General features: G+C 42.0%; 2 protein-coding genes and 1 non-coding gene across 3 annotated transcripts in view; all 3 read right to left on the bottom strand.

Moving 5' to 3' along the window:
- Positions 1–19,759, bottom strand: part of LOC142385491 (NLR family CARD domain-containing protein 3-like) — a 250,038-nt gene that overhangs the window by 175,029 nt on the left and 55,250 nt on the right. The gene's annotated exons all lie outside the window — the stretch shown is intronic.
- LOC142385896 (uncharacterized) lies at positions 2,880–4,336 on the bottom strand (the record flags this gene model as incomplete). The annotated part of the gene is made up of 2 exons (XM_075472580.1): positions 2,880–2,885; positions 2,936–4,336. Coding segments are annotated over 2 exons (1,407 nt in total), but the record flags the coding sequence as incomplete, so codon positions are not given.
- Positions 18,693–18,766, bottom strand: trnat-ggu (transfer RNA threonine (anticodon GGU)). The gene has a single exon. It is a non-coding gene; the product is annotated as a tRNA-Thr (tRNA).

Raw genomic sequence — 19,759 nt, 5'->3', positions numbered from 1 at the left:
TTCCAGCATTAGGGTGGTTGATGACCATGAATAAACCAGGATCAACTGGAGGGAAAGCTGAAAGATGCATCCGGGTCGGAAGGGGCAGCAACTCAACCTGCAGCTTTTGTGTGGGAGGACGCAAACCTGCATTAAAAACTCCCAAAGAAACATAACCCAAAGAGAGGCTAAGAGGAGATGAAATTGAGCACCCCGAAATACAGATAAGCAGGCAACAATCCATGCGATCACACAAATTACATCAAAACAACTTAATGTCTGTGGCAAGATCTCCAAACACTCCCAAAGCCTGAAATCCACCAGGCCGAGATTAAATTGCAGGGAAAGGTGACATGAGGAGCCGTGCTGGTAATCTCGCTAGAAAAGCAAGAACCCCCAAGCCCTGAAAGCTCAAGCAACAGGTGCTTTAAAACACCAGCCATGGTTAAAGGATAAGACCGTTTTTTTGACATTGGGCCCTTGATTTCACATTATAACATGATGTTCTACTCACCCCTGCTTGTTGTTGAACATTTGGAGCTGTTCCGAAGATATTCGAGAGGCGTCTGTCTGCTCTCTTGAGATATTCGGCCATGAAACGGTTTCCTATGGGCAAGCTTATACAGGCACAAACTATGCTGTTTATAATTTATTAATTACTGTACATTAGCACTGATAACGTGGAGGTGCGTCGCTTACTTAAAAAAATCTGGGTTATTGTAATTTTGATTTTTTTGTCGTAAAGTGGGTGTTACTGACGTCATCGTCGTGCTACTGCCACAGACAGCCCACAGACCTGCTGCCTATTTATTCATTCGGCTAAAATTCAAAATTAGTAACCCGGATTTTTTTAAGTAAGCGACGCACCTCCACGTTACCAGTGCTAGTATAATGTGAAATCAAGGGCCCAATGTCAAAAAAACGGTCTTATCCTTTAAAGGGGCTTCCATGAGGCAAAGGGAAGGAAGGGAACAAATTTGATGATCTGGATGGTATTCTGGAAGCTACCAAGAAGGATATGGCAGACAGAAAACTCCAGGGAACGACAAACACGACTGTCAGCATTGCCACAAAAAGGTTTGGTTTGGTACAGGAGGGATCAAAAGACAGAATTCCAAGAAGAAATTCTCCAGTTGAAACAAGAACTGCTTTTGAGGAAATAGCTCAAGTGGAAGGTGGAAAGATGAGAAATCCGAACTACAAGGCATCCTGAGGAATAAACTCCTGACCCTCCAACGAGCAGGCTGTCATAAGAACCGGACAATGGAAAAAATAAAAACAAATCGGGCTGCTTTTGGATTTACCAAACAGATGCTATGTCAGTGACATGGGGGACATATCGCCTCACCAGAATAGGGGATGGACAACGATCTCAACACCACCTACAGAAACTAAACTAGGGAGAAAGACCTCATCCTGATCAGTCCACCTGCACCGACCACAGACTTTAATATCAAAGGAGTTAACTGAAAGGAAATCCAATCAGTGGTCAAGACTGTTAGAACAAGCTCAATGCCAGAACCCTATGGACTGCTATACCAGATGTACAAGAGGTGTTCTAAACCATAAGTGCATCTGTGGAAGATCCTGAGGAAAGGTGGTCCTTCAATGGGTAGTCAGGCAGAGACCATGTCAACCAAGACCTGGAGGGATAACCAGAAGCAACAAAAATTCTGGCCTTCAAAGAAAATTTAAAGCCTGGATATACCAACATGACATCTTACTCAAGAAATTGTGCTCACTGCTGGTATGACTTTCCACTGTGGATTAACTAAAGAGTGGTACGAGTATCGCCTTATACGGCAACAAAAGCAAGCTGATGCTCCACCTCAGCAGTCAGGTGGGAGCTGGTCCATCAAAGAAGAGATCAATATAAGCAGAAAAAAGGAGGCGCTCCAGTACAAGAAGTCCAGCGATCACAAAGTTTAACAACCTTCCATATAAGTGAGGCCCAGGAGAAAGGGGAGGGCACAGAAGCCAGTGGGCCATTCAGAGTCAAGACTGTAGCCTCACTCGGACAGAGCAGTTCTAAGAACGGTCCACCTTGAATTTCGTTCTTTGAACTGCCCTTCCCCAGGGGAACCGAGGTGGGATGTGGTCCAGAATATACAGGAGCTGGGGTTAACTCCTGGACCCGTTTGCTCTGTGACCCGACCTCGGATAAGTGGATGAAAATGGATAGATGGTTTGGATTGGCTATTTCTGCTCCCTAACAAATTAATTAGTAGTTTTATTTAGACTACACAGCTGTTTGGTCACAACATGTTAAATTCTCTCTACACAGTATCTGATAATGCTCTTCCTTTCACATTTAAACATGACCTTACTTATACTGTTCATTCCCTTTGGTTTTGATTTCATCGAACATTTAAATGGCATTGAACACTTCTGACATGGCTGTTTAAGGAGAAACAACTCACTGAATATGTTAGGATTTAAAAACTCCTACATCGCTGTCCTTCTCCAATGGGAGCCTCTTGCCTACTTGCTCAGTTAAATCCTAAACTCATCAGGAGATGGGAAAATAAGTGTTTGATGTACATACCTCACAGTGATTCTTCTTGGATCGTCTCTTTCTGCCGTGGCTTTGTTGGTGAAAGCCACGTGGAGTCGTTACATTTTCATCGCACTGGGAATCACTGCATGCTTGTGCTCCATTGCAGACAAGCTGATGTTTTTTTAAGGCAGAGAAGTAACCAAAGGACTTCCCACACTGTCCACAACCAAAAGGTTTAACTCCACTGTGGATGCGTTGATGTGTGATTAAGGTATTTTTATGAGAAAAACCTTTCCCACACTGTCCACAAATGAAAGGTTTAACTCCACTGTGGATACGTTGATGTGTTATTAAGGCACTTTTATGAGTAAAATCCTTCCTACATTGTCCACAACTGAAAGGTTTAACTCTATTGTGGATACGTTGATGTGATGTTAAGGCACTTTTCTGAGTAAAAGCCTTCCCACACTGCCCACAAATGAAAGGTTTAACTCTACTGTGGATACGTTGATGTGATATTAAGGCACTTTTATTAGTAAAAGCCTTCCCACACTGTCCACAACTGAAAGGTTTAACTCCACTGTGGATACGTTGATGTGTTATTAAGTAACTTTTGTGAGAAAAACCTTTCCCACACTGTCCACAAATGAAAGGTTTAACTCCACTGTGGATACGTTGATGTGAAATTAAATGACTTCTCCGATTAAAAGCCTTCCCACACTGTCCACAACTGAAAGGTTTAACTCCACTGTGGATACGTCTATGTGTTATTAAGTCACTTTTATGAGAAAAAGCCTTCCCACACTGTCCACAACTGAAAGGTTTAACTCCACTGTGGATACGTTGATGTGTTATTAAGTAACTTTTGTGAGAAAAACCTTTCCCACACTGTCCACAAATGAAAGGTTTAACTCCACTGTGGATACGTTGATGTGAAATTAAATGACTTCTCCGATTAAAAGCCTTCCCACACTGTCCACAACTGAAAGGTTTAACTCCACTGTGGATACGTCTATGTGTTATTAAGTCACTTTTATGAGAAAAAGCCTTCCCACACTGTTCACAACTGAAAGGTTTAAATCCACTGTGGATACGTTGATGTGTTATTAAGGCACTTTTATCAGTAAAAGCCTTCCCACACTGTCCACAACTGAAAGGTTTAAATCCACTGTGGATACGTTGATGTCTTAATAAGGCACTTTTCTGAGTAAAAGCCTTCCCACACTGTCCACAACTGAAAGGTTTGACTCCACTGTGGATATGTTGATGTATTATTAAGGCACTTTTATGAGTAAAAGCCTTCCCACACTGTCCACAACTGAAAGGTTTGACTCCACTGTGGATATGTTGATGTGATATTAAGGCTCTTTTCTGAGTAAAAGCCTTCCCACACTGCCCACAACTGAAAGGTTTAACTCCACTGTGGATACGTTGATGTCTTATTAAATTACTTTTCAGAGTAAAAGCCTTCCCACACTGTCCACAATTGAAAGGTTTAACTCCACTGTGAATACGTTGATGTGTTATTAAGACACTTTTATCGGTAAAAGCCTTCCCACACTCTCCACAAATGAAAGGTTTAACTCCACTGTGGATACGTTGATGTCTTATTAAATTACTTTTCAGAGTAAAAGCCTTCCCACACTGTCCACAATTGAAAGGTTTAACTCCACTGTGAATACGTTGATGTGTTATTAAGTCACTTTTACGAGTAAAAACCTTCCCACACTGTCCACAACTGAAAGGTTTAACTCCACTGTGAATACGTTGATGTGTTATTAAGGCACTTTCATTAGTAAAAGCCTTCCCACACTGTCCACAACTGAAGGGTTTAAATCCACTGTGGATACGTTGATGTCTTATTAAGGCTTTTTTATTAGTAAAAGCCTTCCCACACTGTCCACAACTGAAAGGTTTGACTCCACTGTGGATATGTTGATGTGTTATTAAGGCACTTTTATCAGTAAAAGCCTTCCCACACTGTCCACAAATGAAAGGTTTGACTCCACTGTGGATATGTTGATGTGTTATTAAGGCACTTTTCCGAGCAAAAGCCTTCCCACACTGTCCACAACTGAAAGGTTTAACTCCACTGTGGATATGTTGATGTCTTCTTAAAGTACTTTTATGAGAAAAACCTTTCCCACACTGTCCACAAATGAAAAGTTTAACTCCACTGTGGATACGTTGATGTCTTATTAAGGCACTTTTCTGAGTAAAAGCCTTCCCACACTGTCCACAACTGAAAGGTTTAACTCCACTGTGGATACGTTGATGTCTTATAAAGTCACTTTTATGATTAAAAGCCTTCCCACACTGGTCACAGCTGTATGGTTTATCTCTGTTTGCTGTTGTTGACAGATCTTCATCATTATCCTGAAGGGAATTAGGTTCCACTGTGTTTGGGCTTTTAAACTCCTGAAGAGACAAAAAAAAACAAACATGAAGAACAAAGTGTATATTTATTTAGCATCTCAATAACATGAGCCAACTCCTTCTCACTGCTATTAGATAGAAACACCTCTGTAATAACAGATCTATGACACAATATGACTGAAATTGACCAGACAAACATGGAAATATCCTGAGTTCATATACCTTTGGTGATATCTTTATATAGATTATTAACTGATCCCGTAACAGAGTCAAACTGACTACTGAATGAATTTGTAGTTACACAGTGGGATACTGCACATATCTCCATTCAGATCTGCCATCAGGAGGACTCTGATGGACACTACAACACTAAGGCAGGTAAACAATCTGTTAAATATTGATAACTGAAGATCATCCGATCAGAAACAGGGATATCAGAGCATCATGGGTTCATCCTCAACTCCGAAACCTAAACATTCTCCCTCTTCAGAGGTCTGTAGCACTAACACAGGTGACCGATATGTAATCGACCAGAATACATTTTTGGGAAATATATCATAATGAAACCGTCTCACCTCTTCTGAAGAAGCCATTTTCCATCCGTAGTGGTTGAGTTGAGAAAACAAAATGTCTACCAATGTTCCTCCTTCGTCATCTGTTAATCCCACCGAGCACCTGTAGCATCAGATATTCATTAGCCCCCATCATTGTTTCATGTTCATCAGCCAAAACAGTATGTTTGACAAAGACAGTCTGGGAGAGGACCTTTAAGTTCAAGATCCTTTGGGACAGATAAGATAAAGTGAAAAAGCACACTCTCCTTATTTTAAGGATAAAGTACACAAATCCATTACATTCCACTCAGCGGAGGTCAGGTTGTGGAGGGAACATGTCCAGTTGGGACCTCATATATTATCAAATGACCATTCCACTCCCTTTATTGAGCTGTTAGCGTTCCCCTGATGGACACGCAGTTCTCCATATAACACTGGTGTTAAGATCTACTGGTGAAACTAGAGTATCTGAGAAAGATGTTTAATAGGCGTCGTTTTTGGGGATCAAAGGTCAAAGAAGCAGCAAAGAAACAAAGTTAGTCCTTAGAATCATAAAAGTCCTGTTTCTGAACCATAACAACACAACAATCTCATGTCAAATTAACTCTAACCTGAAAAAAGTTATACATTAAACTATGATAAATTCTTATTTGGACAATTATTAACTGATATTTCAGATTCATCAGTTCTCTGTTCAGAAGAAGGAGACGGAGGATGTACTCATCCTGCCCCCCCCCCCCCCCCCCCTTTCCTGCTGCGGCTTGAAAAGGCAAACCGGATGGACCAACTGGAAAACAGGCTCACAGCTGACGGTTGTGTCATGTAAAATACTTTGTGCAATTATTTATAAATAAATTATGTCGTTAGGAATTTGCTGTTGTTTCATTTACTCGAAGCGGCTTTGAGTATTAAACGCTATATTAAATCGATCTATTATTATGGGTGCCAATACCGAAGGCATTAGACAAACATATTACTCCTGTGCTCGACTATTACTTTTCCGTTTCCGTCATGAATTTTGGTTAGCTACTAGTCTAGCAGCAAGCTCAACGAGTGTCAAAATGGCCTTTTTTAGAGGCCTTATAACTCAGCCATAAACCATAACAAAGACCTCATTCAAAGTTTATATGTGACAGGAGACTCTTGGCTTTAACTGAACCAAAGGGTTTCAAATTCAGGTGAAAAATTATTTAAAAACTGCCGTCTCTTGGGGCGCTGACGGTTCAAGAATTATTCGGATACAATTTTTTACTTTGCAACAGTGACCGTTTGTTCGAGGCTGAAGTCAAAATTATAGTCATTTTTAAGAAGCCATAGTGTGTGCACATATGTCAGTTTGCTCTCTGTCTAACATAGACAGCTGGTTCCATCTCCGTAGCAACGCATTAGGAGCCTGCTCTGTTCTAAGACTGCTTATGAGAGCAGAGCCAAGATGGATGCCCTGTTATAACAACTTCATGTTATAAATCTGATATGCGTTTCTCCTTTAAACTGAAAGTGAGGGGAAGTTTGAAAATACCCACAATGCAATGGGAAAATGCATTGAAAAGCACTTACCGAGGCCATTTTGAAAATGCCATAAAAGCTCTGTTTTAAACAGGACCTTGATAAAAATGACATAACTGTCTTCATCATACCTGTCTTAGAAATTTTGGGCCTCAATCGATATAAAAGCACTTTTTTGGCACAAAAATGCCAAAAACTGCCCTATTTTGGAGGCCTCATAACTCAGCCATATGACATCAGAGAGACCTCATTCAAAGTGTATATGTGACAGGACACTCTCAACTTTAACTGAACTAAAGGGTTTGTTGATAGGGCAGGCAGTAGATCGGCACCCATATAAATTTCTTCAGAAATTCTCTAGTTATTATTATTGTTGCATCCTGAAAGGTAACGATAATTCCCAAGTGTGTCCATTGAAGCACACTATTTCATAACAAACAAACAAAAAAACAAAGGGTAACACAATACACTTAAAAGTCCTATAACAATATTCTAAGTACTATATCAGACTATAATGGTGAGAACACATCTATTGAAATATCAACTTCTGCAGGCTCATCAGCTATTATGTAAATAATCTTTCTCTTTGGCCCCTTTTGGCCGGTAAGGTTCTAAGCAGCAGCATCATTGCTGACAGTGCTACAGTGGTATTGTTTTCTTCTCCACTTTCCTCCTTGTAGAGTAGTTAGTGGTAACCTTCTTGTAGCAGCGACACCTCTGTGACGGAGAAAACTGCAACTACTGGCGCATCGACTCGCGCCACTATAAATGGCCGGAATGAAACCGTGACGTCATCAACACTACTCACGCGAGCCATCGCAGCAACCATGCTGAAAGCTTTACGCTGTGTTAGCTGCGTTAGCTGCCATCACCAGCTGGACATCTGCTGTGTGATTTAATGCAGAAACTGTTAAAATTAGCTTTGTTATTAGACATTAAGAATTCACATTCTGTATTTTACTAAATAATCTATGTTCCTAGTTTGTACTTTTCCACTGCTCATATAAACACAATGTATGTCCAAGACTTCAAGGTGACATAGTGGGACTAAATAACTGGGTTAGATGAAGAGTCTGGGAAAGCAGATGCACGCTTAAAGCGGGCGCTTACTCTACCTGCTTTCTGCTTGCTTTGCTTATTTTATTGATTTTATCGTGCTTTTTCCCCTTTTTTTCCCATATGAGCCTATCTGCGATAGCTTCTGGACACTTATAAATCTCTGGGATTAAAGTTTTTTTAACAGAAACAGCAATATTTTTTATAGTCCTTTATCTTCAGCGCTCCGTGTGCGTGGCCTACACACAGCTGAAGCCTGATTTACAGTGTCCGGGAACCTAGCACTCAGCTAAAGCTAAATAGCCTGGAAAGGTGCTAAGCGCTAGGCTAACTAGCAGCAAGATGCCTCCCTTCTCCACAGATGACTACTAGAGCCTCCTGCAGAAGATTGCAGTACTGGAGACAAAAATCCATCGCTTAGAAGTAAATGTGGAGGTAAATGGACTGTGTGGAAATGAAACAACCTTGCCATTGATTCAGAATAGTCGAGACGAGCAAGCTAACACACAGCTAAGAAGCACAGATAACGCGACCAAGAAAGTAGACTCTGTGCACTATAATAAATCATCCAATAATAATCCTCCCTGGAACTGTCTCGGTGCAAAACCAAAAAGTAAATCATGTCTCCTGGAAGTGGGAGGACGTATCACAGGCAAGGCACAGCGAGCTGAAATATGTGAAACCTACTGGCCTTCACTTCCCACTAGGGCTGAACGATATATCGTTATCGTATCTATATCGAGATATGAACATTCAAGAAAGTAATTTCGAAAAAGCAATGATATAAACGATATATTTCCCCTGCGCTCGCCCTGCTCCAGCTCCGGCAGTCACCATAAACATTACTTTTAAGATTGCGCTTGAACGCACCCCACCGCCAGCCAACCACAAAGCTTATTTCACGCTTGCTGTGGATCGACAGCTGAAGCCAACCAATGACAAACATAGGAGGGTGGGAGTGAGGGAGAAGTAGACTGAGACGCACACAGCCACACACATTCACGGGGAACAGGAGGGTTTCACTTGACGTCACTTCCGTATTTTTCTAAGCGCGCAAACCCAGGTGGTGGGCAACCTGAGCTGGAGCCCATTGAAAACACTGTGTTTTGTCTGCCACTTTTTGCCCAAAATACCTCAGTTTTGTGCCGTTTTTGGATGTTGCAATCGGTCTAACCGAGAGAAGGGAAAGGGTTACTATCGAGCACCAAAGGTAATCGCCCATAGAGGTGAGAAATGAAAAAAAACTCACAGAACAACGCCGCAAAAAGTGGATAGTTAACCTACGTTTACAGACTGGAGGGGCTGAATCTGCAAATGCTCGTGTCTGCGGTGACCACTTCGTCAAAGGTATGTGCGAAATCTAACTGTTTTGTAGTAGTGCAGTAAAGTATTATGTTGTTAAATGCCAATCAACAGTAATGTAATACGGGCTACGTTTGGGCTTTGTTTTGAAGGCTGCCCCAGCGCGTTGCTGGCTACTGAGTCAGTGGACTGGGCTCCGACGGTCAAGCTGGGTTACCAAAACACAGAGCTAAGGCACCGCCATCGGTGTTTCATGCGATCTCTGAGAGTGGTTGATCTAAACAAAACAAATTTGTCACAATCTTCACGTTTCAGTAGTATCCACGAAGTGCTTAAGTGCTAACAGGGCACATTAGCTCCCAAGTGAAATCAAAACGAAAGAAATGAAAGAAAAGTGACATGAGCGGCCGGTGGCAGTGCAGAATCTAATTTTGTGCCAAAACATAAATCATCCTCCATTATTTGGAAGTATTTTGGATTTAGAAAGGATGATTTCGACCAAAGCGAGGTGTTGTGCAGGTCGTGCTTGGCGAAAATTGCGACAAAGCAAGGGAACACAACCAACTTGTTTCACCACTTGAAAAAACACCACCGTGTGCTGCACAATGAGTGTATGACATTGAAAGAAACATCGGGGACCTCTCAGTCATCCCTTAAGTGGCCCAAGCAAACTATGCTTGATGGCAGTGAGTTCTAATCAATAAAACTCCACTCTTTTGTTTCATGATGTTTTTATTTTTCAGAAAAATGCTTGGTTTTCACCAAACCCGTAGTCATATCGTATCGTGTCGATATCGCGATATCTGGCATGAATATCGAGATATGAAATTTTGTCCATATCGTTCAGCCCTACTTCCCACCACACAGAGGAGCTCTTCTACCCCTGCACATGGGAGGAAACAGGACTGGACATCCGTGAATGGGAAGGTTAACAACAAACCTCCAAAACAACCGAGTGTGAAACTGCAGAACAGATTTGCTCCACTATCAAAGGACTCTGGATCTCTGTTGGATGACCATCCATCCCAAAGCGGCAAGGCAAGGACTGAAAACCCGTCAGAAAGTAAAAGGCCACAGGGAAAGCTAAAGGCTGGGCCTGAAACTCTGATTGTGGGTGACTCTGCCGTAAATGATGTACAAAGGATGTGCGGTAAGAACGCTGAGGTCCTCTGCTTTCCCAGGGATATGGTCAACGATATGAAGGAGAGAATTCCTGAAATAGCAGATGAATATCCATCTGTGACAAACATCGTTCTGCATACAGGGTCAAACGATGTGTCCCAGCAACAATCTGAGGTTCTGAAACGGGACTTTGTTGGATTATTAAACGCAGTGAGCTCGCTGAATGCAGCTGTATTCATCAGTGGACCTGTACCACCCGTCAGAGGAGGAGAGCAAAGATTCTGCAGGGTGTTGGCTCTGAATAAATGGCTTTTATCGGCATGTGCTGACCACTCAGTGCATTTTATTCATCCTTTTAAAATTTTTTGGGGAACGCAGGCTTCTTTTTAAGGCAAATGGATTTAATTTGAACAAGACAAGGGTGAAACTGTTCACCTCCAACTTATTTTACTTCCTACGTCATCCATCTGTGCTCGGGGCCAAGACTGAGATAAACCAGGAGTTATCTCATAGAGAGGAACAAACAAAGCCCAGCAGAAGCCCTGAGGAGGAACTCCATCTGCCCCCACCCGGGAAGAGCTTCGGAAGGGAGAGACATCAGAGGCAAGAAGAGGGGTCCTTATCTGCCCCCAACCCTCTCAACAGCACCAATGAGCAGGACCAGGACCTTCCCCAGGCCCCCAAAGCCCTGACAGGTCATCGCGCTCCTCACCCTCCCTTTCTCCCTCCTCCCCTCACCTGAAATTCACTGAGCAGATGATGGAGCGGGTCAACGCTGGGCTCAGATCTACCCCCCAGCCCAATCCCTTTTTGTCCCCCATAAACCTCCCACAAGAGCGGCCAAAGGTTCGCCACCAAGCCCCTCCCCTAGCAGAGCAGCTATGTGACATATGTTAAACTATCAGGATTTAACACCAAGGCAAGACAGTCAGATGTCAGACAGTTTGTTAGCATCTTAAAGCAGTAAAGGTTAGCCTTTATCCTTTTAGAGATCAGATTAACACCACTTTAAACATTTATCTGCTCTAATTATTTCTCCTCTGCCTCTTTTCACCAATTCTGAGTTAATAGTTATCATCAATATTTAGATTTGATCTCATTAAGCCATTTTAGTATTGAACTAATCATTGAACTGTTTAACTGCAGCAGATCTATGAAACAATGAATATGCTCTGTGAACAAAGCAGCAAAGTGCTTTATAGAGAGCTTTAAATGAGTTTGATTTTTAGGAGATGAACAAAAAGACAGCTGCAGGGAGACTGAGTCATAACAAGACAAGTCAAGGTTTGTTTTTAAGGCGCATTTAAAAACACCCACAGTGAGCAGAGCGCCATACGAGTGGAACAATATATCACCAGGAGAAGCAGCTTCTAACCCTGCAGATAAACTCTTATAGAGCAGAAACAGCAGAACATTGGATAGAAGGAGGGAAACAGAAATAAAATGCTGTTTGCAGCTAAAGAGATGCCACTCAACCAGATTAACAAACCTTTTGGATATAATAACCTCATTAAACACTTGTACTCGAAGACCTCCATCTTTATCAGAAACATGCCGATAATGGAAGGCTAACACAGCGCATTTATTGGCTTTGGCGGTGTTTTTAACACTGCTTCGTGTGGACCGTGTCGCTCCAAACAGAAAGACTGAACCGGAGCCGAACCGTCCTAACGATGTAGATGGAAAACTTACCTGCGTCACTGCTTCAAAGCTCCATAAAAACCAAGAAGACTAAAGTCTCTGGTGGTCTTCTGCTCTTTAGACCAGAGGGGTGTAAACAGAGAGCAGCGACTCCCCCACAGACTTCTACAGAAAGGAATGAATGCGGAAGTCACGTGGCTCACGAAGCCGCAGATAGATGATGTACATGACTGGCTGCACACGGGGATCCGTCTCCAACCCTTCTCCCTAAAATACATTATTTATGACATTTTTATGGTTAATAGTGAATGGGACTTTCTGTTCAATAACATATTATTATTCGGAAAATATTTCATACATAAATGTAAATATATAAATGTAAAACCCAGATTTTTTGTATTTCATAAAGATTTTCTTTCCTTTACCAAAGCCCTTAATATTATAAAAAGTAAAAATGCTCCTTTAAAATGTATATAAGATGATGTAAGCTCTGTATTTTGTAGGTGATTTAATAAAAAGGTTCAAAATTACGGAAGCCCAGAGTTTACATGGTACGTATAAACTTTTTTTTGATGGTTTTCTCGAGATAATGAGTTAATTTACCGATGGTTTCCGAGGCCACTTTTTCTCCCCAGTCCGCCCCTGTTTATATATGTTTTATGTGTTTGCAGTTTGTTTGTCTTGTAGAGATAACTTTCGTATCAGCCCGCGTTCTTCATGGAGACGGCCGGCTCAACTGCAGCTCAACAGGCGTTTACACCTCAGTGATCCTGCTGATGGAGTCGACTTCATCAGTGACCAGCTGAAGGGACCAGGCCGTCTCCATGGTTACCCAATGATGCACGAGAGGTGCCGTTATAGTTTCGTCGAGATAACGAGATAAATAACTCGTTATCTCGCGAAAAGGAAATGCTTGTCACACCAGCGGGATTTGCTTTGTGCATTTTCACAAACGCTTCACATTCCATGTTTGATTCACAGGCTGCTTTATACACACTCCGTATCCCGGCTTTGTGCCTGTTGATGGGAAACATGCAACATCTTCAAGGTCACCAAAATAGGCAGATTCTATGGAGTAAGACCGCTGCCGAAAAGATGTATCCATGATTCAAACCATTCGTGCTCGTAATGATAAAGTTGAACACAAAATTCTGCTGTCTTACACATGAGTCTGAGAAATTGTTCGGGTTAGGAATGTTTTTTTATGTGAGTATGAATCTAAAAGCTGTGAGTGCAAAGTCTTGCACTCACTCTATTCTATTCTATTCTATTCTATTCTTTTCTATTCTATTCTATTCGCAAGAATGATGCCTGGGGCGCCGACAGTATCACCAAATTTACCTTTAAGAATGGCCGAGCGGCCGAGAGGCACTGGGCAGGTTTTGGGAATCCCCAACATTACATCTCCACTGGTATGATTTTCTTAGGATTCATTGCATCAAGCCTTTAAACAGTGCAGAATTAATGGTTTGCCCTCTGAGTCATAGTGTACAAATGTTAGACCTACTGACTGACCACGCATAGCATCTCGCTGTCCTCAGCCATATCCATGACCTGCATTTACAAAACCCCAAAGAGTAACGGCCAAAAACAAACATGAGCCTTGGAAAAGATAGCTTGCCAGCCAGCTGCCAATGTCACAGTGGTAACATCCATTTTTTTTGTATGTGCTGTTTCACTGTTTATTCTGTGACCCTGAAGGGACTCTTTAGTTTTGTGTGACATTAATGTATAACCTTTATTATGGACTCTCTGTAGTTCCACATATGATTTCTGACCAAGGTCCCCTTTATCTCTGGCAGTAGAAGAAACTGAAGTTCTTCAAAATGTAAGTAACAAGTTAGACTGGGTAAAATGAGCTTTCTCTCTGTTGTCACACATTAAGACTGAAAGGGGCACCTAAAAAGTTTTGGGATTCATGTTTGAACCTTATCAGAGGATGAAAGTGGAAGTGGACTTTACATATGGGTTACCTCCCCAAAGGACCAGCACACGTGTATGATTTCCTGTGAGTTCCATCTTCTTCATGGCGATGTTTTTTTTAACTGATTTGTACTTTTGATTGTGAAACTGCCACCAAGAAAGTAGCCATATTAGCAGTGGTGGGATTTGAACCCACGCATCCTCAGAGTCTGAGCCTAAATCCAGCACCACTCGGCCACACTACCAAAGATATCTTTGAGCCAACTACAAGGGAGCGTCACCTTTAAAAGTTGGACTGAACTGAGGGATTGTAATCAACAATTGTCAGTAGACCCTGTAAGATGAAACTTTTCTAACTCAGAATAACAACTGATGAGTACCAGTTGTAGTCTTGCCACTGTGCAACACCCATAGATATTTCTTGTGCTCTTCATCTAACGCCATGAAATCTTTACAGAAGAGAGCATAGCAAGAGAATAGTATAAACTGGTGGAAATCAACAAGATGATCGACTAGCATTATTACACGTGAACATCATTGTACAACTACAAAATCTTTCTGACCCTTATTTGATCCCATACAGTCCCCGATTATCCACTTCCGTTGTGGCTCTTTTTATTTGCAGCCTCTTTTCTTTGCCGCTGCGTTTCTTTTATTTGCAGTAGAGTTCGTTTTTGTTTCCAGCGTTACTTTTCTGCAGCAATAGTGGGTCCCGGCCACCGTATGAATGCTTCCAACAGTTTGTGTCCGGGGTGGGAGGGGTCGGCCACAATCTGATGCACGCCTTTTGACATTTTATTATAAATTATTTAAGCAACTACACTGGACCAGCCATTCATCTATTGTAGGATCACAGTGTGGTTGTATGAATCTAATCTAAATTTTTGTAAGCATACCGTAGTAATTTGAAATGGATGTCACACAGTTAGCTGTGCGCGTTCTCCCTGCACAATGGAAGCTTGGGTTCTCTCCAGGTACTCCAGCTTCCTCCAATCCAACTAAAACATGCAAGTTAGGTTAACTGGTGATTGTAAATTGACCCTAAGATGAGTGTGAGTATGCATGGTTGTTTGTCTTGTTTGTCTCTGTGTGGCCCTGGGATGGACTGGTGACCTGTGCTGGTGTCAGAAAATGTCATAAAATGACCGCCTCAGCGTCCTGGAGGCGTGCAGGTGCTGGAGAGATGGCAGATTGCAGCCGATCAGCCTCTCCGCAGAGTGGATGATACGCTGCAGCCCTTGTCCTTGGCGGTGGCCGCAGCGTACCAGATGGTGATGGATGAGGTGAGGATGGACTCGATGATGGAGGTGTAGTGCACCTTCATCAATCTGATTGATTGACCATCTAATCTGATCATCAATCGAAACTTCTTTGTATCCATAAAAAAAGAAAGCATGCGCGGTTGGAGCAATCGTGGTTGGATTACTTTCCCCTGTGAGCTATGTGATGTCATTTCAACACTTTTCTAGTCGTACCCACAAACCTGAATTCGTGTTCACACTGGAGAATTCGTAGTCGTAGAAATTAGATTTTTAAGATGGTATGATGTTTTAATTCCTGCGTTTTATCTAATATCTTGTTTGTACAACAGAGGGAGAACAGAGGGAGAGTGTCAGTATTGCGAATGTCGGGGTGGGACCTCTGTCCTTTCAGGCTGCTGATCCACATTTACAATAGCTGATCATGTAAAACAACCTACTGGCTGAAGTATTTGCATTAAGTTCATCATCTCCCTCAGGCTTCCCTAATGATATCAGTGCACTACACTGTGCTCATGTACGCATCCAAGGCAAGGCAATTTGTAGAGCACAATTCGTACACAAGGCAATTCAAAGTGCTTTACAGCTACATAAAATTACAAGAAGGCAATAAAATCATTCCAAAAAACAAAAAAAATCCATCATCAATTAATTTAAAAATGAAGAGTGCAGATAAAATACTTCCAGGTGTCATATGCACATCTAAATAGAACTTTCAGTCTTGATTTAAACATTGTCACATTGTCCAGGCCCCTGCTGGACCCGTGGAGGCTGACTATGTAAACCGAACATTTTTCCATATCCTAAATGTACAGGTACACTTGGGGATAATTGTCCATAGACTCTGAACTGGATTTCTCATTTTGAAAAACACCACATCAACCCCTTTGAGTAATGCTGAGCAATGTTACATTTATGCCCTGTGAAACCTCGTCATTGACTCCCATCCTCCGTGCATATAGATGATCTGTGATAGAGCTAATTTAATTTCCAACATTGAGGCTAAATAGCGGGGATCAGTTCATGATTCTAGGATCTTCCGAGCATCCTCACTGGCACAGAGGTTTGCACAAGGCGCAAGAATTTTACTAACCTGAAGGAGTGTACTTTTGAAGTAAGGTGTAGCATAGGCAGAATTTTGGTAATCTAATGAGAGGTCAGGTGTAGAGGTCATCTTAAGGAATTCAAAGTGCTCGTCATACTTTATTATAGTTAGCCATATAAGGCACATATTGCATCAAATTGCCAAGTCTTAACACATGTATATCCATCCAACATTTCTTTTATTCTGCAGGAGAGTTCAATGGTGTCCTGCTTGGGGACAGAGGCTATGCATGCTGGCCGTACCTCCTCACGCCATATCCTGATCCAGGAACAAGGGCATGCACATGCACATGCACATGCACATGCACATGCACATGCACATGCACATGCACATGCACATGCACATGCACATGCACATGCACATGCACATGCTAAAACAAGGGCACGGATTGAAATGACCTTTGGCCAAATTAAATACAGGTTCATTGCTTAAAGTTCTCAGGCACTATGGCTGAATTCTGAAAGAGCCCTCTTAAATTAATAGTATACTTCATACTTTATACATTTTGTCTTATGGACAACTTTTCAGGCTGAAGTCTGAGTCCCTGCAGGTTCTAGTGCCTGAAAGGACTCAGTTTCTCCTGACACAGTGAGGGACCTGTACAGGGACACATATTTCCTTTGATCCTTATTGTTGTGAGCTTTGAGTTAGAACTTCTTTTCATAATTTTGCATTGACACAGTAGCAGTTTAAGTCAGAGCAAGTGTAAGAAGGCTAAATGGACAGAGATGATTCATAACCTTCCACACGTTAGGTCATGGCACCCCACTGTGAATATAAATGTAAAAAACACATTTCTAACACTTTGCATGAACCGTACAATAATGACAAGTTTGAGTTCAAGTTGTGTTGAATTGTTTAATTATTATTACATGTTTCTCAAGCTGTGGAGAGAAAACAGAATTAAATACAGTTCACAACACGAAATTCTCCTTTATCTGAATTTATACTAACATCCCTCTCCAGTTTCATAATCTCTAGCTTGATCTTTTTTATTTTCAGTTTCTTCCATATCTAGTTTGCTGCTCTCTTTATTGGACAAACACATTTCTTCAAAGGCTACTTACCACTCTGAAATATTTTCCTGTGCTTTACCTTCACCTGCTGACAGGTACGCTTTTGGCTGTTAAGATTGCTCCTGTAGAGATGTAACAGTGAAAAAATAATATGTGGGTCACACACACAGGATAATATAGTCACAAAGTATGATGATGCGTGTCGATTATTGGGTTATTCATAAACTGAGCAGGGCCAGTATATGTGTGCTGTACATCTCATCCAGAGATAATTCAGCATGCTTTATGTAAACACATTATAACACAAAGAGGAGAGCATAAATACATGAGGACAGTAAAATAAATGTCTAACAATTGACAATGGTATGAAACTTTCATAACTTTCGCATTAGTCTGTCTGCAGTTGTTAGTCGTAGCGTATTCTTCGCTTTATTGATCGCAGCTGTATTACCATTTCTGGTGATGACACTTTTAAAATCCTCATACAGCTCTATCAGCATTATTTATTCAGCTGCCGAAAAAATAACAGCGCTTGTCTTGCTCTCCTTTTCTGCCATCTCCCTTTTTCCACCATCCACTCGTCAGGGCTTCTTACGTTACTCGTGCACTCGCACTTAGCCAGGCTGTGTAAGCCTCGCTTGGATTAGCCTCACTGAGATGCAGCTGAAATGTCTTTGTGGAGCAACTTGAGGCTTAATTAGGAGATGGTGCTAGTTCAAGGGACGATTTCTGGTTATAGCCTGGCTATCTTTAGCTACTTTCAAGGAATACCCCCCTGGTTGCTGACCAGTGGATTTGTTGGTATACACACTCGTCCCTGGGTGGGCTTGAACCACCAACCTTTCGGTTAACAGCCGAACATGCTGGCCGATTGCGCCACAGAGACTTGCTGTAGTTGTCTGTGGGCGTGGCCTCGATCACTACCACCTCTCATCCCTTCATTAGAGTATGTGTTCAATTTATTTATGTTTGTCATAAGGTTGATATCTGCTGTGTAGGTAACAAGTAAAGTAGCACACAACAAGTAGTCAATAACTTCCTGGTCCGACTTGTTAAAGAAAGAGATTTAATGTCAAATTGTTTCCCAAGTGCCCTCATTTGGTCTCTCAGCCTTTTTGAATTTTTTCTTGTTTGTGTGTGACTTTCATAGCAATATGACAAAAAGGTTGCTTTTTCACTTTGCTTGTGCAATTTTGACAAAAGACAGAGGAGCCTCAAGGTTGAGTAATGCATTACACTGCACTTAACAGGTCACCCTTGGAGAAATATTTTGCCAAGGAGCGTGTATAATGCGTAAGGAGAGCGTTTTGGTGGCAGAATGTTTGCTTTAACTCTCGTAATACGCATAAGCCAGAACGTCCCTGGGTGGGCTCGAACCACCAACCTTTCGGTTACCAGCCACACACGTTAACCGATTGCGCCACAGAGACTCTGCCTGGCTTTTGTTGGCAGTGAGCGTGGCTTCGAGCTTGACTGCCCCCTCATGGCGGTAGATGCAAGCGTTCTGTATTTTTTTTACGTGATGAGACTTGAGTGAAATGCTGCTGATCTATGTCAAACTTGAACCGAAAAGTAGGAGGTGCTATACAGCAAGATTACCAGTTACAATACAATTGTAATATCTCTCATCAAACAGCTCAGCATGCTTTGGCACTAGAGCTGGGTCAAATAGTCGACGTATTCGACGCCATAAATTCGTCGACATGAATAATTTGCATTTTACGTGTCGCTAATTTTTTATTTTTTTTGGTTGAAGTCCCCGTTCCAAACGACCTACTAGATGAACTCTCACTCCAGTCCAGCGGTGGCAGTAAATATGCACCAGAGTCACCAATTGGTGTAGACGCCTTAGTTTAAAACGGAAGAAGAAGAATTCATAACGATGGCGGCGGCAAGCAGTAGTTGGAGCACTGAAGAGCATTTAGCTAAAGAATCACGCACACGGTCTTCCAAAGTCTGGGAATTTTTCACCCTTAATGCTGCTAACAATGTGGTTGTTTGCAGACTATGCAAATTAAATTTGGCGTACCACAGCAGTACATCAGCGATGCACGAACACTTAAAACGAAAGCAGAGGCGGCTTAGTTTCTTGTCAGGAGCACGGTGGAGAGCGGACAGGGTTCGATCAGAAGGCTGAGAGAGCTGTGAATCATAGGCTGGATCCAGGCTTGGAGGATGCTTCAGGAGACCACGCTGGGCACGTTCTGAAGATGGAAATACTTTAGGAATCAAAAAGCACAACAGTAAAGTTATTCTCAAGGGTTACAATATTCAAAGGCTTGAGGCAAGGGTTACCACGTATGGTTGACACTCAGGCGTCGAAGGACTGGTAGCATGCTCCTTAAATGCTTCCAATAATGAGGAATAATTGAACCCAGGTGTGTCAGGTAGATGGCTGATTCACTACTTCAACTTTAAAGTCT

This window comes from Odontesthes bonariensis, chromosome 8 (genome assembly GCF_027942865.1).
Source record: "Odontesthes bonariensis isolate fOdoBon6 chromosome 8, fOdoBon6.hap1, whole genome shotgun sequence".
NCBI classification, from domain to species: domain Eukaryota; kingdom Metazoa; phylum Chordata; class Actinopteri; order Atheriniformes; family Atherinopsidae; genus Odontesthes; species Odontesthes bonariensis.
This window is presented reverse-complemented; position numbering and strand designations above follow the sequence as displayed.